General features: G+C 51.3%; 1 protein-coding gene across 4 annotated transcripts; it reads right to left on the reverse strand.

The window, feature by feature from the left end:
• Positions 1-5,658: 5,658 nt before the first annotated feature.
• Positions 5,659-23,214, reverse strand: NAA40 (N(alpha)-acetyltransferase 40, NatD catalytic subunit). 4 transcript variants are annotated; one of them, XM_025358144.1, is made up of 8 exons: positions 23,080-23,201; positions 14,688-14,783; positions 13,598-13,650; positions 8,766-8,861; positions 8,534-8,692; positions 8,262-8,345; positions 6,953-7,030; positions 5,659-6,598 (listed from the first exon to the last, which is right to left on the reverse strand). In XM_025358144.1, exons 1-8 carry the CDS (start codon positions 23,083-23,085, stop codon positions 6,457-6,459), a joined length of 714 nt encoding a protein of 237 aa, XP_025213929.1. In that variant the 5' UTR covers positions 23,086-23,201; the 3' UTR covers positions 5,659-6,456. The 4 variants fall into 4 exon arrangements, with proteins under 4 accessions (XP_025213929.1, XP_025213931.1, XP_025213932.1 ...); XM_025358146.1 differs by lacking the exon at positions 23,080-23,201 and adding an exon at positions 22,653-22,939; XM_025358147.1 differs by lacking the exon at positions 13,598-13,650 and having other exon boundaries at positions 23,080-23,175.
• Positions 23,215-23,666: the final 452 nt, after the last annotated feature.

A 23,666-nucleotide genomic window follows, 5' to 3' on the forward strand; every position in this document is an offset into this window, starting at 1 on the left:
TAAGGCGGGAGGATCACCTGAGCTCAAGAGTTTGAGACCAGCCTGGCTAACATGGTGAAACCTTGTCTCTACTAAAAATACAAAAAATTAGCTGAGTGTGATGGCGTATGCCTGTAGTCTCAGCTACTCGGGAGGCTGAGGTGGGAGGATCACTTAAGCCCAGGAGGTTGAGGCTGCAGTGAGCTGATTGTGCCACTGTACTCCAGCCTGGGTGACAGGGAGATCCTGTCTCAAAAAAAAAAAAAAAAAAAAAAAAAACCCACAGCATACTCCTAAAGCCCCAATACAGGTTCTCTTTGCTCACTTCAGCACAATCAGAATTCAGGAACGTAGATGGACTTCACAGAAACCAACGTCCTGTCCAGGGCCGCACTGCATCATACCCTGGCATTGCAGGGCAGAAGCAGGAACCACCACCCTTGCCCCCAGCACCAGGAATAGCAAAGTGGGGTGGGAGGGGCCTCTGGGGCCCATAGCTCCAGCTCAGGAAGAAGCTGGGCCTCTCACAGGCACCGTGGGACAGGGCAGCATAGGGAAGAAAGGGACCTAGTCAAGCACACAGCTGTGGGTGTCCTTGGCTTGCTCCTTTCTTTCCTAAGCTGCAGGTTACCTAACTGTGAAACAGGGTAACACCTCCTACGCTGTGTTCAAATCTTGGCTCTGCCATTTACTACTGGGACCATGAGCAAGTTACTTTTCACTCTCAATTTAACTTTTTTTTTTTTTTTTTTTTTTGAGTCTTGCTTTGTCACCCAGGCTGGAGTGCAGTGGGGCGATCTCAGCTCACTGCAGTCTCTGCTTTCCAAGTAGCTGCAATTACAGGCACACACCACCACACCAAGCTAATTTTTTTTTTTTTTTTTTTTTTGAGACGGAGTCTCGCTCTGTCGCCCAGGCTGGAGTGCAGTGGCGCGATCTCGGCTCACTGCAAGCTCCACCTCCCGGGTTCATGCCATTCTCCCGCCTCAGCCTCCGAGTAGCTGGGACTACAGGCGCCCGCCACCACGCCCGGCTAGTTTTTTGTATTTTTAGTAGAGACGGGGTTTCACCATGTTAGCCAGGATGGTCTCGATCTCCTGACCTCGTGATCCACCCGCCTCGGCCTCCTCAAGCTAATTTTTTTTTCTTTTTTTTGAGACGGAGTCTCGCTTCTTCACCCAGGCTGGAGTGCAAAGGCACAATCTCGGCTCACTGCAACCTCTGCCTCCCAGGTTCAAGCGATTCTCCACCACGTGCCATCACGCCTGGCTAATTTTTGTATTTTTAGTAGAGACAGGGTTTCACCATGTTGGCCAGGATGGTCTCAATCTCTTGACCTCGTGATCTGCCTGCCTCGGCCTCCCAAAGTGTTGGGATTACAGGTGTGAGCCACCGCGCCTGACCTAATTTTTTTTTTTGAGACGGAGTCTCACTCTGTCGCCAGGCTGGAGTGCAATGGCGTGATCTCGGCTCACTACAACCTCCGCCTCCCAGGTTCAAGCGATTCTCCTGCCTCGGCCTCCCAAGTGCTGGGAATACAGGCATGTGCCACTACGCCCAGCTAATTTTTGTATTTTTAGTAGAGACAGGATTTCACCCTGTTGGCCACGATAGTCTTGATCTCTTGCCCTCGTGATCCACCCACCTGGGCCTCCCAAAGTGCTGAGATTACAGGAGTGAGTTACCGAGCCTGGCCTAATTTTTTTATTTTTAGTAGAGACGGCTTCACCATGTTGCCCAGGTTGATCTTGAACTCCTGGCCTCAAGTGATCTGCCCGCCTAGGCCTCCCAAAGTGCTGGGATTACAGGCATGAGACACAATAACTTTTTTTTTTTTTTTTTTAAGAACAGGGTCTTGTTTGCTCTGTCACTCAGGCTGGAGTGCAGTGGTACAATCATGGCTCACTGCAGCCTCAGACACCTAGGCTCAGGCAATCCTCCCGCCTCAGCCTCCCAAGTAGCTGGGATTATAAGTGCCTGCCACCAGGCCCAACTAATCAAAAAGATATTGTTTTTTAGAGACAGGGTCTCACTATGTTGCCCAGGCTGGTCTCAAACTCCTGGCCTCAAGCAATCCTCACGCCTCAGCTTCCCAAAGTGCTGGGGCCATAGGCGTGAGCCATGGCACTGGCAATTTATCCTTAGATTGGGAGTCACACCACCACATCAGTTCACCAGGCTCTGTAGCAACACTTCCCCTCTCCCCAGACCTCGTCTGTCCTCAGGGATATAGAACAACCTCTGTTGCACTTGGCGAGAGAGTATTCTAGCAAAAACTAGAAAAGCCTCCCCCCTTCAAAGCCGGTGGCAGAAACCATCTTGTGAGTAGCGTCCCTCCCCCTGGGTACATAGTCTCTTTCAGTCCAGTCCAGGCTCTGGACTGTCTATTGCTCAGTGGTGGTGCCTCTTGCCCCGCCTGCCCACCGAAGCTGTGGCAGCAGCATGGGGCAGCCCCAGGAGTCACACCACACCTCACTGAAGCAGTCGCTGTAGAGGGCCCAGGCCACTGTGAAGGTGGAGGAGGAGGAATGGGTGCAGACCTCAACTCTCCCTGCACACAGCCAGCAGGGATAAAGGAATGGCCCCAAGCTCTCCAACTGTGGCCATTTACCCTTCAGTAAGGGGATGGCCATTCCAAGAAGTTTCTGCCTGGGATGAAAACACAGCCTTCAAGGAACAAATAACTTGGGGGGCAGAATTCTGTCACATGGGAAACTGGCCGTGTGATTCGCCAGGCAAATTGCTCTCCCTTCCCAAGGGCTGTGCTGCCTTTCTTTGGGCCTCAAACATAAGACAGCTGCACAAACCTCAAAGATAAGACAGCTGCCTGCAGGTGTGCCCCCGCCCACAGGGGAGAAGCCACAACATGCCACGGCTGGGACCCACGGAACAGGTATGACCCCAGCTCCTCTTTCCCCAGGTGTCTGCTCTGCTAGGGCACGAACACTCCATGTGGATCAGAGTCTCCTGCCCCCCACTCCAGCAGATAGACCACCAAGCATAGCACAGTGGGGCAGCCCTCCATAGTCCACAGAAAGTACTGAGCTCCAGCTCCCCCGGGCCAGGGCTGGCAGGAGCCCTGCTTGGGGAACAACCTGCATAGCTCCATCTGTCACATTAGGGGGTCACAGCCTCCACCAACTCATAACTCTCCTGCCCCAGCAGGCCTGACAGGAGCTACCCTTCCTTGGAGCCTCTGTCTTCTATGAATGGACGGAAGAGGGCAGGAATCTTAAGAGACAAAGAATATTTTGAGTAACCCAATAAAGTCAGAGGAAAGAAGCACTCTCGTCTATTCACCTCCCACACACGGGGACTGAAATTTACATTTGGACACAGATGTCAAATGTCACAAGGCTGGCTTGGGACTTTCTTTCCAGGATGCAAAGCAGGCGCCCTTCAGAACACCTTTGGTCTCTCCTTAGAACTTCTGGGAAGTGGCACAAACACATACATTTGGTCTCTGTTCCCAATTCTGGCTGCTTGCCTCAGACAGCCTGAGATTTCCTCCGGTATGGGGCTTCTTCACAGGGCAAGGCATGGGGCTATCATAGCCACGCACATTCTGACGTTCGGGCCCAATGTTGGGACAGGCTCAGGGTCCAAAGCTTCCCAGATTCACGCTGCCCATGGTGCCCCAGCATCAGGAAGCCATCTCAGCAGCTGAACAAAGTGTTTTTTATTTGTGACATACAAATACAACCAATGCAAAAAGAGATCACTTTTTCCCTTTGATTCCAGTGATAACAAGCTGCTAAAGAAAAATATATATATATATCAAGAAGGAGTTTATCTTCCGAATTTCCTCTAAAAAAAAAAAAACAGGATTAAAAATAACCATTCACATGTCCTATACATACTTGACAGCAACAAAAATAACCTGAAATAGGGTGGATGTAACTAAAATTAAAAAAAAAAATCTTAACATGCTCCAAACAAACAAACAAAAAGCCTGGTACAAGAGGCCTGCTATGGTTTTTTTTTTTTGAGATGGAGTCTCACTCTATCACCTAGGCTGGAGTGCAATGGCATGATCTCAGCTCACTGCAACCTCCGCCTCCCAGGTTCAAGCGAGTCTCCTGCCTCAGTCTCCCGAGTTGCTGGGATTACAGGCCACAACCATGCCCTGCTAATTTTTGTATTTTTTAGTAGAGATGGGGTTTTGCCACGTTGACCAGGCTGGTCTTGAACTCCTGACCTCAGGTGACCCTGCCTGCCTCAGCCTCCCAAAGTGCTGAGATTACAGGTGTAAGCCACCCCGCCCAGCCATGCCTGCTATGTTTCTCAAAACCAAGACCTGGGGGAAGTGGAGAAAGACAGATGTTTTGGAAATGAATGGGCTCAACACCAACGAGAGTAACTGCGGGTCTCAGACAGTGCCTCTCCCACCCTAGTCTCGACCTCCTGAGGAACCCTTCGGGACATGGCCTGCAGAGACTGGGGTGAGCAGGGTATGGCACCAAGCACCCTTTGACCAGTTGATGCCACGCATCCAGTGACTGGAAAGAGACAATGTACACTGAACTCACCTTACAAGGGATGAACACGGGGGGTTCCTTTTGGTCCCCTTGAGTGAGAGGTATCAGGAATCCATGATCTAAGACAATAAATATTTATCATCTGTGTCCTTTGAGAGACAGGGACCAGAGAAAAATCTCTTCCTAAACATGCTCCTGTGGTTTCATGATTCTTAGGAGTCTACCAAACCCCTCCAGCAATGTCATCTCTCCCTGGGATGAAACCCATCAGGAGCCAGCAGGGTGAGGCAGAGGCAGACTTATTCCAGTGTAAAGTCGCAAGGCCCTCTCTAAGGAGTACCCAGTACCACTGCTGCCCATCAAGAGCAGTGCAGAGTGCTCAACAGAGGGGCCAGGCTGGGTGAGGGAGGCCCTGCATACACAGGCTCCTGCACCAGCAGGAATCCAGGTGACAAGCAAGGACCACTCTGGGGAGATCTGCCAGGACAGACTGCCGGAGTCGGGCAGAGGGTAGGATGTGAGCAGATGCTGAGGTCAGAGGGACCAACAGACCTCCGCGAGATCAACTTCACAAAGGCTGGAACCTTTACGATACTCCCCAAAGCAGAGCTCAGGGATATCCACAGGGAGCTGTTAGGTGCTTTTTCCTTGATAAGGATTTGGTTTTTCTTCCCTGTAAGAGGAACAAGGTCTAGAGATCAGGATGAGCATTAGTTCTGAGCCTGCCTTTCTATCCTATGAGAGAAGAGGAAGGCTTTCTGCTTCCCCTGCTCCAGCCTGTTACCACAGGGTGACACCAGAGAGAAAAGCAGCTGTTTTGGCCACTGAGAGGCATTCCTGCTGCAGCCTGAGCTATGGCTCGGCTGGGCCATGGCAGTGGCACTAGTGCCTCACTGAGGCAGTGAGGGGCAAAGCTGAGGAGTGCAGGCAGCGGGGCCTGCTGCTGGCTGGGGGCTCTCTGAAGAGGGAGGGTGACTGCAGGGAGGGGTGCCCTACCCTTACAGAGCTATCAGCACCAAGAGATGAGAAGAAATGGGAGTTAACTATACGAGAAACGAGAAGTCCTTCTGGGGAAGACGAGGGACTCCCTGATGTTATTCTCCCCTTGAGACTAAGAACAGAGGTATTTGGGGGTAGACGTGAGAGGCAGAGGAGAAAGAACAGTGAGGGCGGGCAGACAAGAACAAGCAAAACCTCTGGCTTTCTTCTATGAATCAAAAGCTCAGGTCACTGCCATGAGACCAGGAGGTTAAGCTTAGAACGCAGCAATGTCCAGGAGCCTAGAGAAGCAATCATCCCCATGGCGGGTCCCACAGAACACCTCATTCCTGGGCCTTTCAGCTTCTCTCACTGACAGAGAGGCAGTCTTCCTCCCAGAGTCAGCTGGTCTCAACATGAGCCCACTCCACGAATCCATAAAAACAGCTGGAAAGAGCTTTCTTCACTTCCCTGCATCTTGGCACAAAAGATCTTCCCACAGTCTCCATAAGAGCATTCCATCTGCGAAAGTGTGAGTCTCTCTGAGGCCTCCCTCTATGCCCAGATCTTACACCCTGTGTGCTCCTCTTTGGGGATCAGCAAACCCCAGACCCAGGACTCCAGAACTTTCATAAAGGTGGGCATAAACATTCCATTTGTCCAAGTGTATGTGTCAGGGGAGGGGAGGTTGCCAGGACTCTAGGAGCTGCAGAGGTGGGAGAACCTCCACTGCAGGCCCCAGGAGCCAAGTGAGGAGGCAGCCACTGTGGAGGATGAGCTTCACTGCCAGGCCCCACCCACTCTTCCCTCTCTCTTTCATTCCCTCCTAGCACTCTGGTCTCCTAGGAGAGGAGGAGCAGCTCATACCACTTCTCCCCAGGGTTCTGTGCTCTCAGGGTGCAGCCTGGTACGTGCAGGGCTGGGGAGGCCACAGCTCTGAGGACACCTGGCAAATGGTGAGACCAGGAAAGAGGAAAGGCCTTAGGAGAGAGCATTGTGACTTGAAAGTGGCTCTGAGAGTTCAGTGGCAGCAGCCACCACAGTGCCCACCCGCGTGGGAGTGCTGGCTGTCCCCAAACTTGGTCCTCCGGCTCAGGATCTCATAGGAGCAATCCTCCCCACAGCAACCGGACATGCTGGGGGAAGAGTCATCAATTTCAAATCTGCAAGGCAGGCAGGAGAAAAGGGTTGGTGGCAGGCAGCTGAGTGCCTTCCTCCCTGGCCTGAGAACTCTTCCACCAGCCACAGTGATGAGACCCTTAGGACAAGGGTGCAGGAGGTGGACAGCTGACCAAGTCAGAGAGCACTGCCATACCGGCTCCCCAGACCTGAACCCCCATGACCACTGGACCATCAGCTCAAGTCAGAGAGCACTGCCATACCATCTCCCCAAACCTGAACCCCCATGACCACTGGACCATGAGCTCAGGCATCAGGATGAGTAGGGGCCAGGACCAGAAAAATGGCCCTGGGAAGGCCCACCTACCACCCAGAAGGGCCCACACCCAGCTCCTTACTGCAACGCTTCTCTGAAGAACTGGTAGGCGCCATGATTGTGTTTAAATACTGTTAACATAACCTTCTTCATCTGTGTGCTAGAAGAAAGCAGAGCAAACACCTTTTAGAAAGAGAAACATGGCTGGGCGAGGTGGTATGCACCTGTAATCCCAGCACTTTGGGGGGCCAAGGCGGGAGGATCACTTGAGCCTGGATGGTAGAGGCCGCAGTGAGATATGATCATACCATGGCACTCCAACCTGGGTGCCAGAGTGAGACCCTGTCTCAAGAAGAAAAGAAAAAGAAAAGAAAACAGAGACTATGGTCGTGCTTCCTTTCCTTTCTGTCTTTGTCTGTTACCCCCTTTCACCCGCACAAGTGCTCCTGAATTTGGCCTCTAGCCTCTAGAGGTCTTGGACCCCCTCGGCACTCACTGCTTCCCCCAATCGCAGGCTGATGAGACTGCACAGGCATCAGCCCTGACCAGATGGGCTTCTTCCAGAGCAGGGATCTTTCCCACTTCCTCTCTGTAGCACCGTTACTTAGGTACAGAACGTGGCACAGATTAGGAACTCAAAAGATGCTCGCTGGCCAGGTGTGGTGGCTCACACCTGTAATCCCAGCACTTTGGGAGGCTGAGGTGGGCAGATCACCTGAGGTCAGGAGTTCAAGACCATCCTGGCTAATATGGTGAAACTCCATTTCCACCAAAAATACAAAAATTAGCTGGGCATGGTGGTGCATGCCTGTAATCCCAGCCACTCGGGAGGCTGAGGCAGGAGAATTGANTAAAAAAAAAAAAAAAAAAAAAAAAGGCCGGACGCGGTGGCTCAAGCCTGTAATCCCAGCACTTTGGGAGGCCGAGACGGGCGGATCACAAGGTCAGGAGATCGAGACCATCCTGGCTAACACGGTGAAACCCCGTCTCTACTAAAAAATACAAAAAACTAGCCGGGCGAGGTGGTGGGCGCCTGTAGTCCCAGCTACTCGGGAGGCTGAGGCAGGAGAATGGCGTAGACCCGGGAGGCGGAGCTTGCAGTGAGCTGAGATGCAGCCACTGCACTCCAGCCTGGGCGACAGAGCGACACTCTGTCTCCAAAAAAAAAAAAAAAAAAAAAAAAAAGATGTTTGCTGTGCTGAGCTAAACATGCAAAATCTGGAGTCATAACAAGGCAGGGAGCATCTTATTGACAGGGTTCTAAAACACCTTTCTCCCAAAACACGCCTATGAGCCTCCCCCTCCAATGAGACTCAAAGAATAGCAAGTGCCTCAGCGGCAGCTCCTTCCAGTTGAGTGCTATATGGATCTCCTAAGAAGGGAGGCCTTACCTGTTGGCCATGAGCTGTAGAATCTGTATAAGGAACTTCCCCAGGCCTTTCCGCCGCACCTTGCTTTCCAACTGCACTTCATAGCTAGGTGAAGAAAGGAGAGGTGAGCGTGCAGGATGGGGCATGAAGAGGCTGTAAGGTCTGGCAGAGGAGCTTGCAGTCCTTGGCAGCCCATAGACCTAGGAAGGTCCAGGGCCTTTGTCACCTGGCTGGAGTGCCTGTACCATCACCAGGGTCTCTCTCCCCTACCTCCCCCAAGCCATGGCTCCTACCAGTACAGGACTTCATCCCCACACTCCACGTCAAACCGGAAGTGAGAAAAGGCAACAGGGACGGAGCTGTTTTCCCATGCGATGAGGTACCAGGCTCGGTCATCTGTCATTTCCTCCCGTTTCTCTCGGTCCTTCCAGCCCCACTCACTCTGCTCATACCTGGGGAATTTGGGAGCAGTCAGAAGGGAAAGCTGGGAGAGGAACTAGGCTCCCCTGGTCGGGACACGCTTACATGGTTTGCATATTCGTTTTGGTCAGGTCAAAGGCCCAATCCACGGTGGCTGGCTCCAGTCCAGACACTCGCTTACATTCAATGGAGACATTCAACCTGTGAAGAAGACAGGAGGTGTACGGAATTGGTTACAGCTCTCCTGCCAGGGCACTGCTGTTCCTCCCTTAAAGTCTACAGGGAGGAAGGCCCAGTCGCAGTTACTCTACAGAGAAAAGCCTACCCTGTATCTTCCCCAGCATGACTAGAGAAGGTGCAGGAACAAAGTCTTTCAGGCTGAGATTAACAACTGTGGCCATACCGCCCACCCCCCAACCACAAGGCCCATTTCCTGCCTCCCCAAGCTGTCCTAATCCGCCTCAGCAATTTGTAAACTTCTTGTCCCTCTCTGCTCCTTCTTTATTCTTTTCCTACCTTTTCTGTCTCTTCTGTACTTTGTTATAAACACTCATGTCTTCTGTTATTTAGTTCCTGCCCTTAGACATTTTTCCTGTTGCCGTAATTTCTGAACTGACTCCTCACCGGGCTCCCACGGGACCCCATTCCTTTTATCTACCAATTGCGCCTTCAAAACCACTGGGTGACCCTAGGTCCTTCAAGAAGACTACGGCTCAACACGCCCCACCCCGCCCCAGGAGTCCTGCCTGCCTCATCTGAGGAATAGGGATACTCTCAGCTGATCAACAGGTTAAGGCCGGCACAGTGGCTCACACCTGTAATCCCAGCAATTCAGGGAGGCCAAGGCATATGGATCACCTGAGGTCAGGAGTTCAAGATGAGCCTGACCAACACAGTGAAATCCCGTCTCAACTAAAACTACAAAAAAATTAGCTGGGCATGGTGGTGGGTGCCTGTAATCCCAGCTACTCGAGAGGCTGAGGCAGGAGAATCGCTTGAACCTGGGAGGTGGAGGTTGCAATGAGCCAAAATCATGCCATTTCACTCCAGCCTGGGCAATGAGAGCGAAACTCTGTCTCAAAACAAACAAACAAACAAACAAAAACGGGTGAAGCAGGCTCCAGCCCAACACTGTTTTTCTAAACCCGCAAATGCTGTAGGTGTTAAGATATCTGTTTCTAAATGAAATTTAAGTAACAGTTAAACTCCTTCACCAATCTGTGAAATCACATTCTTTAGATAGCACTACATTCTGAAAGGACTAGAGGCAGCAAACCCTAAGCCTTTAAAGAGCTCCCGTATCAATCTCTCAGTGACCTCTGATACAATCCCCAGAGGATATGCTCACTGGAATCCCATCACTTCTACTGACTGGCACGCCACATTTGCTCAGCCTTATAAATTCAGAACTTCCTGCCCCTAAAGCATCTTCCTTTCTTTATCAATCACTTAGCCATCACAGCTGCCCAAACATAGCACTGCATCTGTCTTAACTATAAAATGCCCAGAGTTGGCTGGCAATGCCTGTTTTGGAGCTATTCCACATTTCTGGAAGCCAATGGAAATATGGAATATGAAAACACTATGAAGCCAGGCGCAGTGACTCACGCCTGTAATCCCAGCACTTTGGGAGGCCGAGGCGGGCGGATCACCTGAGGTCAGGAGTTAAGAGAAAAGCTTGGCCAACATGGTGAAACCCCGTCTCTAATAAAAATACAAAAAATTAGCCGGCGTGGTGGCGGGCACCTGTAATCCCAGCTACTCTGGAGGCTGAGGCAGGAGAATTGCTTGTACCCGGGAGGCAGAGGTTGCAGTGAGCTGAGATCACGCCATTGCACTCCAGCCTGGGTGACAGTGCAAGACTCTGTCTCAAAAACAAAAACAAAAACACGATGAGATATCACAATATGGGATCTCTAAAGTATGTCAAAAGCCTTTCCAGGCTGGGCGCAGTGGCTCACGCCTATTATCCCAGCACTTCGGGAGGCTGAGGTGGGTGGATCACCCGAGGTCGGTGGATCACCTGAGGTCAGGAGTTTGAGACCAGCCTGGTCAACATGGTGAAACCCCATCTTTACTAAAAATACAAAAATTAGCAGGGCATGAGGGCATGTGCGTGTAGTCCCAGCTACTAGGGAGGCTGAGGGAGGAGAATCGCTTGAATCCAGGAGGTGGAGGCTGCAGTGAGCCGAGATTACGCCACTGCACTCCAGCCTAGGCACAGAGCAAGAGTCTGTTTCAAAAAAAAAAAAAAAACCTCATACCAGCTGCTACTTACTGAGCTGCACATATTCTTTTTCTTCCTTAAAAAAAAAACCTTGCGCCAGGCGCAGTGGCTCACGCCTGTAATCCCAGCTCTCAGGGAAGCAGAGGCGGGAGGATAGCTTGAGCCCAGGAGTTCGAGACCTGCCTGGGTAATACAGCAAGACGCCGTTCTCCACAAAAAGGGAAAAAAAAAAAAAAAACCTTGCAAATTTGGCATCATCATCCTATTAGGTAAGAAAATGAGGCTTGAGGAATATGAGTGACTTCTCCAAGTAGAGCTACTAAGACGTCCAGCTACAATTCAACCCCCCAGCACAGAGAAACCAGAGCCCCTGTTTATCCCCAAGCCAAGATGTTACATTCTGGAAGCACAACTCATCAACAGCATCTCAGGTAAGGCAGATTATGCTTCCTATTTAGAAACCAAAAGGACAAAAAATGGTGAGGGAGCCTTCAGTCCAGAGCCTATAGTTAACTGGATCAGTAATAATAACAGCAAACAGGGTGAGGGTTGAAAATTTACCTACTGGGTACACGATCACTATTTGGGTGATGGGTACACTAGCTGCCCGACCCCCCCATTACACAAAATATCTGCACATGTACCTCGCGAATCTAAAATGAAATTGTAAAATAAAATAAAATAAAGTAACAGCAAACACTTATCTAGCTTTTATTACGCTCCAGGAACTAACACTTTACATCTTATCCTCCTGACAACTCCATGAGAAAGGTACTATTATTAGAACCATTTTGGGTTTTTGGGTTTTTGTTTTGTATTGAGACAGGGTCTTGCTGTCACCCAGGCTAGAGTGCGATGGTGCTACCATGGCTCACTGCAGCCTCCATATCCCAGGCTCAAGCAATTCTGCCACATCAGCCTTCTCAGTAGCTGGGACTACAGGCATGTGCCACCATGCCCAGCTAATTAAAAAAATTCTTTGTTTTGTAGAGACAGGGTCTTCCTATGTCGCCAGAACTGGTCTTGGACTCTTGGGCACAAACAATCCTCCCAACCTCAGCCTCCCAAAGTGCTGGGATTACAGGTATGAGCCACCACACCTGCCCCAGGCCCATTTTTAACTAGAAAATTGAGGAACAGAGAGATTAGGTAATTTGTTCAGAGTCAGTTGGGCACAGCATTTTAGGAGGCCGAGGTGGGAGGATCACTTGAGGACAGCAGTTTGAGACCAGCGTGGACAACGTAGGCAAGACCCCTTCTCTACCAAAAAATATTTTTCTTTTTAAAGAAAAAGAAAAGTAATTTGTTCAGGGCCAATTAGCCAGTAAGTGGCTTTTAATAATTACACTATATACTCAGGGAAAGAGCACTAGATTGGAAATTAAAAGCCCCCTCAGCTGTCAGGTGAAAACTCCATAAACTCAGAAAGCTCGTTTGACTCTCTGGACCTCAGTTTCCCATGCATTAAATGTGAGTGTCAGCCTAGATAATTTTCCAAATTTGTTTCAGCTCAATGATTCTTTGCATAGAGAGAATAATCAGTCCGGAAGAGACATCAGGCCGGGTGCGGTGGCTCACACCTGTAATCCCAGCACTTTGGGAGGCTGAGGCAGGCGGATCAGTTGAGGTCAGGAGTTTAAGACCAGCCTGGCCAACATGGTGAAACCCTGTCTCTACTAAAAATACAAAAGTTAGCTGGGCGCAGTGGCTCACGCCTATAATCCCAACACTGAGAGGCTGAGACAGGTGGATCACGAGGTTAGGAGTTCAAGACCAGCCGGGCCAAGATGGTGAAACCTTGACTCTTACTAAAAACACAAAAATTAGCTGGACATGGTGGCAGGCACCTGTAATACCAGCTATTTGGGAGGCTGAGACAGAGAATTGCTTGAATTCGGGAGGCAGAGGTTGCAGTAAGCCGAGATCGCACCACTGCACTCCAGTCTGAGTGACAGAGCAAGACTCTATCTCAAAAAAACAACAAAAAAAAACCCCCACAAAAATTAGTGAGGTGTGGTGGCGCGCACCTATAATCCCACGTACTCAGGAGGCTAAGGCAGGAGAATCGGCTGAACGCAGAAGGCGGAGGTTGCAGTGAGCCAAGATTGTGCCACTGTACTCCAGCCTGGGTGACTGAGCAAGACTCCATCTCAAAAAAGAAAACTTTAACTAAAGAGACATTGGTCTGAGATTAAGTGCAATCTTTGCTCATTTATGGATTCTTCTGCCACCCTATCTGGGGGATTTTATATCAACAGAGGACACGAGCCACAGTTTCTGCTTTTTCTTTTTGTTTTGTTTTGAGATGGAGTTTTGCGCTTTCTGCCTAAGTTGGAGTGCAATGGCGCTACCTCGGCTCACTGCAACCTCTGCCTCCCGGGTTCAAGCAATTCTCCTGCCTCAGCCTCCCAAGTAGCTGGGATTACAGGTGCCCGTCACCACGCCTGGCTAATTTTTTTTTAAATTTTTAGTAGAAATGGGGATTCACTATGTTAGCCAGGCTGGTCTCAAACTCCTGACCTCAGGTGATCCAGCCGTCTTGGCCTCCCAAAGTGCTGGGATTACAGGCATGAGCCACCACGCCCAGCCCTGTTTTTTCATAGATATGAAGAAGAATGAGAAAATTTGTGTCTGAGGAAGCCTACTCTGGAAAGGGAATTCCTGAAGACGCTCAAGGAGACAGCAGTTGGTAATGCTCAATGTAACTCACCCGTTTCTATCATATTTCTTGAACACTGGGAAAGCCTCCAGAGGGTCTCCGAGCTGTGGAGGGAAAGAAAAAGAGGAATAGCACAGACAAGTGTGGCGGAGGTGCAGGCCCTGTCCCAAGAGTTGTTGTCTTGGAGTGGGATGCTGTGGGGATCCACAATGGGAGACTAGCTTCAGCCCCAGGAGCAGTGTCCCAGAACCCTCCATTTGCCTAGCTCTGAAGTCACATGTGCGAGGAAGGCTTTGGTGGGGAGGCCCACGAGAGTTAAGTTTGGCATCACCTGACAGGGCAAGAGGAGACCTCGCTGGCCTGTGGGCATACTACCTGCTCACAGCACAGCTAACCCAAAGAAGAGAGGCTACCTGATCTGCCACACACGTCTTAAAAGAAGCCTCCACTGACTTCACCTGGTTACAACTCCAGATGGAAAATCAAGTCCCTGAGCCACATCCTTAAAATGAGTGTTTACCATGAGTGGGTTAAAAGAATGACCAAAAAATGGGATACTAAATGGAGGCAGAGGCTGAGCGCTGTGGCTCACGCCTGTAATCCCAGCACTTTGGGAGGCCAAGGTGGGTGAAACGCTTGAGCTCAGGAGTTCAAGACCATCCTGGGCAACAAGGTCAAACCCCATCTCTATAAAAATTACCCAGGTGTGGTGGCAAGCACCTATAATCCCAGCTAATTGAGAGGCTGAGGTGGGAGGATCGCTTGGGCCCAGGCAGCAGAGGCTGCAAGGTTGAAGTGAGCCAAGATCACACCACTGTATTCCAGCCTGGATGACAGAGTGAGACCCTGTCTCACAAAAAAGAAAACAAAATTATCTAGATCCTCCTCTATCCATAAGGAAGAAGTTCCACAGGGAGGCAGCCGCTTCACTGGAATCCACATTTTCCCAAACACCTGGGCCAACTGCCAGCGCCAACTCCCAACACACAGGTATGAGCTCAGTTCCCTGCACAGCAAGGAGGCAGAGGCGGTGTGGGTGGGTAGTGTCACAATTCTGCCACAGGGTGGCGACAAAACAAGTCAAATTATAAACCAAGTTGAAGTCCCAGGAGGCAGGGACTGGGAAGAAAGGGAGAATCACCCTGTTGGCAGCGTCCACTTTGGCACAAACAGCATCCATGGCTGCTCGCTCCTCCAACCGCTTCTGCTTCTTCTCCTTGGCTTTGCTTGACTTCCTCTGCAACAGAGGAAAGCAACATTAGCTGGAAGGGCTGTGGCCAATAAAACACTGACTTTCCCTTTAAGGAACTGAAGTGCCCTGCATCCACAGGCCTGGCCCAGTGGTGAGAAATTTCCCGCCTCATCTGCCACACGTTTGGAGGGGCGGGAAAGACCCAAGCAGGTCATTTTGTAGTGGGGAGTCCTCAGAAGTCACCAGACTTCTCAGCTTCGCTTCAGGAAGAGCAGTGGCCTTCCAGACACAGACACTGTGGGGATGCTGCGGAACAGCTGACAATGCCTGCAGCAGGCACTTAGTAAATATGCACTCACCCGCTCCCTCCTAAGGAGGGAACACCCAACTTTAGGCACACTGAAGACCGCTTCAGGGAGGAGACGGCATTTGAGGTAGCCACTGACGGCTGTTCCTAAGTATGTTTATTCAAAGCCTTTTCAGTGTCTTCCAGCGTTGGGTGACAAAGATCTGGTAGGCCACAGCTCCTGTGGGAGCTGGGTCTCATTTCAAGTGGGGGCCACCGTGTTCTGACTCAAGGACATCAGAGCCATTCCCAGAAGCCCTGCTCAGTTTAGGCCAACGAGTGGCAGGCACACTACACACCCAGTGACAGGGCAGAGGGCAGGGGCCCAAGGGGTTCACCTCAGGACAGAGATGACACATGGCCAGCAAGACGAAGCTGCAGGCACACAGTCAGCAGCAGGGCAGCAGAGGAGCAGCAAAGTGGGGATTCTCCTGGCATAGAGCAGCGAATGGCAAATTGCCCATAGCTGCTTCTAGATTAGGTCCGGTTTTGAGGCCGATGTGATATTCTCTCAGGCCTAAGACCCACTCACCCTATTGTGAAAAGCCCAGTAACACAGGGCAAGAGCCAGGCTCTGACACCTGGCAGGCCTCATCCAAAGCCTCCTTTTTTTTTTTTTTGAGATGGAGTCCACTCTATCGCCCAAGCTGGAATGCAGTGGTGAGATCTCGGCTCACGGCAGCCTGTGCCTCCTGGGTTCAAGCGATTCTTCTGCCTCAGCCTCCCGAGTAGCTGGGATTATAGGCGTGTACCATCATGTCCAGCTAATTTTTGTATTTTTAGTAGTGACAGGATTTCACCAAGTTGGCTGGGCTGGTCACTAACTCCTGACCTCAAGTAATCTGCCTGCCTTGGCCTCACAAAGTGCTGGGATTACAGGCATGAGCCACCACTCCAGGGCTGTCCAAAGCCTCTTCCTGCTCTCCACCCACTGCAGTGCTAGGAAGAGGCACAGCACTTCTCCAAGCCTCCCCCGGCTTGATGACTGAGGGTCTTAATGAGGGTTAATATGGCATGTGTTCAATAAAAGACTTCTCATTCTCTCTCCCCAGGACAACCAGACAGCACAGGCATGCAAAGCGCATGCACCACCCAGCTGGTCCCCAGAAGGCACTCCAAAGGCACTGGTAAGTTGGCTCTGCTTTTTACCAATAGAGCAGCCTCTTTTGACACCCCCCCACACACACCCCTCCTTTCCCTGAGCTCTCTGGAGAGGTTTGATAACCCTCAATTACATCTAGCCCTGACACAGACTGGCCCCAGGAAAGGACACTCAGAGCGATGAACCTTCTGCATGAGTTGAAAAACCAGCTGCCGGGGAAATTCTCAGAATCAATTCTACCCATGATTTTCCAAGGAATGACACTGCTTACCTCCTACTTTAATCAACCAAGAAGCAAAAGAGTTCAGATACCAGGAACTCACAGGGATTGCTCTTACAGCTGCAAACTCTACCAACACCAGCTGTTAATTATCTCATGGCTGAGCGCTGTGTGGAACACAGGCAAGATCTCGTATCTTACCTCCCCAGAGGAAGGAACAAACCCGAGAATGGGCTGTCTTCACAAGGCTGGACTCCTGGGACAGAACTCCCCTCCCTCTACCATGGATGGGTTTAGAGCATTCATCTTTTTCTCTGGAAATTTGGGTTTCAAGACAACACTGAGATATAGCTTGCAAAGTACCTTTACAAACATTGTTTCTTTTTTTTTCTTTAGTTTATTTTTTTAGAGAGGGGGGGGGTCTCACTGTGTTGCCCAGGCTGGTCTCAAACTCCTGGGCTCAGGCGATCCTCCTGTCTTGGTCTCCCAAAGTGCTGGGATTACAGGTGTGAGCCACCACACCCAGCCTAGGTTATGTGTTTCAATTACCAGGGCAGAAACTATCACTTCCCTTTACACAGCAGGAAACTGAGGCTTGAAGAGACAACGTGACTACTCAGTTCTGCAGTGAATAAAGGGCAGAGGAGAGACTCAATCCCAGGGATGGGCTGCACATCATGTTTGTTCCACTGGCCACACTGTCCCCTACTAAGGCACCTACGTCCTGCATAGTGGACTTCCATCCCGTCATCAACAAAGATTCTTGCACCCTGCCACGATAAGGCCTGGGCTTCAGAAGCCCTCAGCAACCACTCGCCAACTCCTTTCTCATTGCCTGGCTGGTCTGGTAACAGTGTGCCAACACAGTGCCGCTACAGGCCCTACCCTCTGCACTGAGGTAGAGGTGAGGGACAGAGAAGCCTCGGATGGAAGGTGAACAGGGCTGCACCACGGGGCAGAAAAGCATAAGCTTTGGCATCAATCAGACTGGGCCTATGCTCTTCCTGACACTCCCAGAATGACTTGTGAAAGCAACTCCATCTCCATGAAGATGGGGGTGCAAATGCTGGCCTTTTGGAGCTGTAGGGGCAGGTTAGAAGCCAGCACACCTTCAGAGCAGGTACAAGCTCCCTTACTCCACCCTACATGCTTGCTCTCTTATACAGGCCTCAAGGATCAAAGGTGCTGGAGGGCAAGGGTAACGCCCAGAACCCAGAAAGCACTGAAGCCTGGGTTCCCTCCATCTCATTTCTAAGCATGAGCAGTAATTCCCAAGCACAAGCAGCAGGAGGGCCAGCCGGGCCTCTAGATTTGTGGGCTCATTCATGTAGACCTGGCAATCCTCAGAGCAAGGCCTGGGGCTGCCATGGCCTGAGACTGCAGTAACTCAAGAACCCCGAGCTCTGCTGCCTGCCCATGGGGCAGGAGGCAGGGTGCAGTCAGCTGGGCCAGACAGGCACAGAGGGGCTGCACTAAGAAAAGTGGTCTCCTGTTCCAATGAGCTCTGCCCCGCCTTGTGGAGGTAAGGCTGTCCTATAGGGACACAGGAAAATGCTCCTAATTAAAATGGGTAGGCCGGGCGCGGTGGCTCAAGCCTGTAATCCCAGCACTTTGGGAGGCCGAGACGGGTGGATCACGAGGTCAGGAGATCGAGACCATCCTGGCTAACACAGTGAAACCCCGTCTCTACTAAAAATACAAAAACTTAGCCGGGCGAGGTGGCAGGCGCCTGTAGTCCCAGCTACTCGGGAGGCTGAGGCAGGAGAATGGCGTGAACCCGGGAGGCGGAGCTTGCAGTGAGCTGAGATCCGGCCACTGCACTCCAGCCTGGGTGACAGAGCGAGACTCCGTCTCAAAAAAAATAAATAAATAAAAATAAAATAAAATGGGTAATAAGCACAGTAAACAGTAATGCTCATTGTGGTTAAGTGTCTTTTCCAAGGGAGCTTTGTATAAAAAAAGAGAGTGCAGGATTTTGAGTCAAAAGACCTGGATTTCTCAGCTCTTTCACTTACTAGCTGCGTGACTTCAGGCAAGCTACTTAAGCTCTTTTCAGTAAGTTGCTCAAAATTTCTGACTCTCAGTTTTCTTTTCCATAAAATGGGGCTCGCAATGCCTCCACCAACAATCGCAGGAGGGGACTTCTGTTTACAAGAACCTCCCTCAGACCTTCTGCCAGTGCTTTAATAAAGGTACTGGCCCGGGCGGTGGCTCAAGCCTGTAATCCCAGCACTTTGAGAGGCAGAGGCGGGCAGATCACGAGGTCAGGAGATCGAGACTATCCTGGCTAACATGGTGAAACCTTGTCTCTACGAAAAATACAAAAAATTAGCTGGGGCCGGGCGCGGTGGCTCAAGCCTGTAATCCCAGCACTTTGGGAGGCCGAGACGGGCGGATCACGAGGTTGGGAGATCGAGACCATCCTGGCTAACACGGTGAAACCCCGTCTCTATTAAGAAATACAAAAAACTAGCCGCGCGAGGTGGCGGGCGCCTGTAGTCCCAGCTACTCGGGAGGCTGAGGCCGGAGAATGGCCTAAACCCGGGAGGCGGAGCTTGCAGTGAGCTGAGATCCGGCCACTGCACTCCCAGCCTGGGTGACAGAGCGAGACTCCGTCTCAAAAAAAAAAAAAAAAAAAAAAAAATTAGCTGGGCTTGGTGGCGGGTGCCTGTAGTCCCAGCTACTAGGGAGGCTGAGGCAGGAGAATGGCATGAACCCGGGAGGCGGAGCTTGCAGTGAGCCGAGATCACACCATTGCACTCCAGCCTGGGCGAAGAGCGAGGCTTCATCTCAAAAAATAAATAAAATAGGCCGGGCGCGGTGGCTCAACCCTGTAATCCCAGCACTTTGGGAGGCCGAGGCGGGTGGATCACGAGGTCAGGAGATCGAGACCATCCTGGCTAACATGGTGAAACCCCGTCTCTACTAAAAAAATACAAAAAACTAGCCGGGCGTGGTGGCGGGCGCCTGTAGTCCCAGCTACTCGGAGGCTGAGGCAGGAGAATGGCGTAAACCCGGGAGGCGGAGCTTGCAGTGAGCCGAGATCGCGCCACTGCACTCCAGCCTGGGTGACACAGCGAGACTCCGTCTCAAAAAAAAAAATAAAATAAAATAAAAATAAAAATAAATAAATAAATAAAATAAAATAAAATAAAAGTGATCGATTTTTCTCTTCACAACCCAGCATGGTAGGTGTGACTACTTCTTTGATGAGAAATCTGAGGCACAGAGAGTTTACGGAACTTGGAGGGTCACAGAGCCGGTGAGGAGAGTTCTCAAAGTGGTCTCTTCCTTCCACTCCCTCCGACTCTCCCCATGAGGTGAGGGTAGATCCACTTTATCTGCCTATATTCACCCAGTGCTCACCAAACAGCAGGTACTCAGTTCATAGCTGCTGAATGAATCATCCAAGATCCAAATCCACATTTGAACCCTAAAGTCATGCTCCTTCCACCATGTCACAATTGCACTTATATGGGATTTTTTGTTTTAAAGTGTTACATAAATGTTTTCATATGCAATGCAAAACTCCTTCCCTTACTATTCCCATTGAAAAAATAACTCCACACATAGTTCTACGACTGGAAGGGGTCATAAAGACAAATGAAAGAAAACCACCCAATCCGGGCACGGTGGCTCATGCCTATAACCCCAGCACATTGGGAGGCCAAGGTGGGTCGATCACCTGAGGTCAGGAGTTCAAGACCAGCCTAGCCAACATGATGAAACCCATCTCTACTAAAAATAGAAAAAAGTAGCTGGGCATGGTGGTTGATACCTGTATTTCCAGCTACTCGGGAGGCTGAGGCAGGAGAATCACTTGAACCCGGGAGGCAGAGATTGCAGTGAGCTGAGATTATACCACTGCACTCCAGCCTGGGCAAAGAGCACAACTCCATTTAAAAAACAAAAAAGGAAAAGAAAAGAAACATCCAGATGGGAGGAGGAGGCATCTTTCAGAAAAGGAATTTGGCATCTTTTAGATTTTCTTTTTTTTTTTTTTTTTGAGACGGAGTCTGGCTCTGTTGCCCAGGCTGGAGTGCAGTGGCCGGATCTCAGCTCACTGCAAGCCCCGCCTCCCGGGTTCACGCCATTCTCCTGCCTCAGCCTCCCGAGTAGCTGGGACTACAGGCGCCCGCCACCTCGCCCGGCTAGTTTTTTGTATTTTTTAGTAGAGACGGGGTTTCACCGTGTTAGCCAGGATGGTCTCGATCTCCTGAACTCGTGATCCGCCCGCCTCGGCCTCCCAAAGTGCTGGGATTACAGGCGTGAGCCACCGCGCCCGGCCATCTTTTAGATTTTCAGTATCAATGTCTCCATCCCATATACTACCCATTATCCAAAAAGAACCTGTTTTTGATGAAGCAAGAGAAATATAAATTCTAATTCCTGAAAGACGACACATGTGTGGCAAATAGGACAGGTGTGTGGCAACTGAAGAGAAAGCCTCCATCTGAAGCCTCACTCAGCCTGAGGCCAGGCTCTGCCACACGGTGACTACAAGGAATGATGACTTCCCCAGTACCCACAGTTGTGGAATGAGGGTGATGAGACGGTTCTAGCTGTGTTTCAGGGAGGAGAATTCAAGTCTCTCTGTTACTGTGAATTTTAGGCCAGAAGAGACTTTGTAGGGTCTCATGTGAGAAACACATCTGTAAAGTATAAGATTGAGGCCCTAAAGGATGCAAGGATTGCAGAATCTCTGGGGCATATTTCTTTTCTCCCTCACCCTGTCTTATGGTGTGGAGGGTCTGCTATTTCCACCCAACCAACGAGGAAGTGCTGAACTAGAACGTCATGTTACACTTCGTGTTTTCTGCTTAATCTGCAGTGGCCGCTTCTGGTTAGACAGTTACTAAGCGACACCAGGGACAGAGGTTTCATTTAGTTTCAACCATGGCTGCGTCTAGGACCTTTCACCAAAATTTAGGGTAAATATGCCTAAGGTCTCTAGACTTGGTTTTCTACATATGAAGTACGTAATATCCAAAATTATTTGTTAAAACATGATGACTGTTTTGACACGGAGTAGACAACTATTTTTGTCTAATAAGTTGATTTGTTCAGTCGATAACTGGTGGAGTGAGGGGGGAAAAAAACTAGGTTAACAACAGTAGGGACAACCCAATGGGTTAAAAATAGCACAAATCTATTTTAGATCAGTAAAGTGAAGGCTGAGGATACAGGCAAAAATAACAGCCACTACTTAGGAGACACCTCCTTAGCAATCTACATCCATTATCTCACTTAATCTTCACTACCACCCTAAAGGGGAGGTGTCGGCATCCCAATTACAGAGGTGAGGAAATTCAAACACATAAAGGCCAACTCACTGGCACAATATTATACCTCCAGCAGCGAACACGGGGCTGGAATTGAGGTACCTCGGTCTCCAAAGTCAGGGTTCCCTTAAGGTGATGGAAATTCCATGTAAATACTAACATTGGCCTGCGTGGTGCCTCACATCTCTAATCCCAGCAGTTAGTGAGGCCTAGGCGGGTGGACGGTCTGAGGTCTGGAGTTCGAGACCAGTCTGGCCAACATGGTGAAACCCTGTCTCTACTAAAAATACAAAAATTACCCGGGCATGGTGAGGGGCCCCTGTAATCCCAGCTGCTGGGGAGGCTGAGGCAGGAGAACCGCTTGAACCCAGGAGAAGGAGGCTGCAGTGAGCCGAGACCGCGCCATAGAACTCCAGCTTGGGCGACAAAAGCAAAACTCCAAGTCAAAAAAAAAAAAAAACGAATGCAGCCAATACTAGGAAGGGCGTTATCTTTTTAGGAGGGTGACTGATACTGCTGTAATTGAGACTTAGTACGGTGAACGCACAGAAACTTGCAAATAACTTCTGCCCTACCCTATATCCCGGGAAAGTGAACTAAAATGCACCTCCAGGCTGCCGGCACGGAACAGGTGGTCAATATCCATCCGCGGCTGGGCCGCCGCCCCCGCCTCCACGCATCTTCCCCTCTCACTCGCACAGCCCTCCCCTTGCAAAAACACCTGCTCTACCAAAACTCGTAACAACCCAGTGGTCATAAGAACCATTCCACTGCAACCAGGAGGCGTGAAGGCAGGAGTCTATGGGAAAGGAAGGCTGTGTTTATCAGGAGCAGCAAGAACCTGGTGGAGAGGTTTCGAAAGAGTGTAGGGGAACCGGCTTCGCTGAGACTGGAGTAGCGGGAAGCGCAGTGGACTGGGATTCGGGAGGCCCAAGGTGGGGTCTGACGCCCCCGCCAGTGTGACCTTGGCTAGGAGCCTTCTTTCCTCTGGGCCTCAATTCCCTCCAAGCCAGGGTTGACCTCGGATGTGAAAAGCGACGAAGCTGGTGACAGCCAGGTGATGAGTGACCCCGGGGGAGCGGGAGGCTAACCCCAGTGTCCACGCGGGGGACGGGGGTGGGGAGGCCGGTAACGGGTCCGCGAGGCAGGAAGGGGCGGGCGTGACGCTGGGGGCGCCGAGGGGGTGGGGCCCCGGACAAGGGGCTCTCCAGAGGATTCCCGGGCTGGGCCTAGCGTGGGGACCCTTAGAATAGGGGAGTCAGGTCATGTGGGGGTCAGGGGTCACGTGAGGCTAGAGGGGGTCGGGGTCACGTGAGGGGGTTTAAGAACAAAGGGGGCGAGGGTAGCGAGGAGCGCCCCTGGACCTCCCATCTCCTCTCTGCCTCACTCACCCCCATAGCGGCGGCGGCGACCCTCAACTCCTTCACACACTTGCCGGCAGGGAGGCGGCAACGGCGGAGGCGGCAACAGCGGCGGCTGCAGAGCGGCGTACCCCGCACCGCGCATGCGCCTCGCAGCTCCCCCGCGCGCCCTGGTACCGCGCCGGCGCAGAACCGGTGTAGGGGATCGGGGAGCCGGCGCGCAGGTGGAGCGCCCGCTAGGCTGGCCGAGGGTCTCGGACCAGAAGGAGGCGGGAACGCGGCGGAGCGTCGCGCCGGGAATGACGTTCGGCCAGGACCCGCCCCCTCGCGGGGCTGCGTCTGTAGCTATGGCAACGGCGGCGCCAAGCCTAGCTGCTGACCCAGGCCCTGAGCCGCGGGCCGCTGGGGGCCGGGTGGGTGGCAGCACCTCTCCTGCAGCCAGCGACTTCTCCGCCAAGCGCGTAGCAGCCGGCGGCACAGCCACCTTCCCAGGCGGCCAATCGCGTCTCGACCTCTGAAGTACCTGCCCCTCCAGAGCTCCAGCGCGCGTAGCGGAAGTCTTTGGAAACTTTCCCACCTTCCAGATCCTGACTCTTGAAATTCCTTTTCTAACCAGA

Source organism: Theropithecus gelada, chromosome 14 (assembly GCF_003255815.1).
Source record: "Theropithecus gelada isolate Dixy chromosome 14, Tgel_1.0, whole genome shotgun sequence".
In the NCBI taxonomy this organism is placed as follows: Eukaryota; Metazoa; Chordata; class Mammalia; order Primates; family Cercopithecidae; genus Theropithecus; species Theropithecus gelada.

Coding starts and splice junctions, on each gene's coding strand:
- NAA40 (XM_025358144.1), bottom strand. Junction 8,862..13,597: donor AAGAAATATGATAGAAACGG/GTGAGTTACATT, acceptor TCTTCTTCACAG/GTTGAATGTCTCCATTGAAT. Junction 6,599..6,952: donor TTCTTCAGAGAAGCGTTGCA/GTAAGGAGCTGG, acceptor CCTGCCTTGCAG/ATTTGAAATTGATGACTCTT.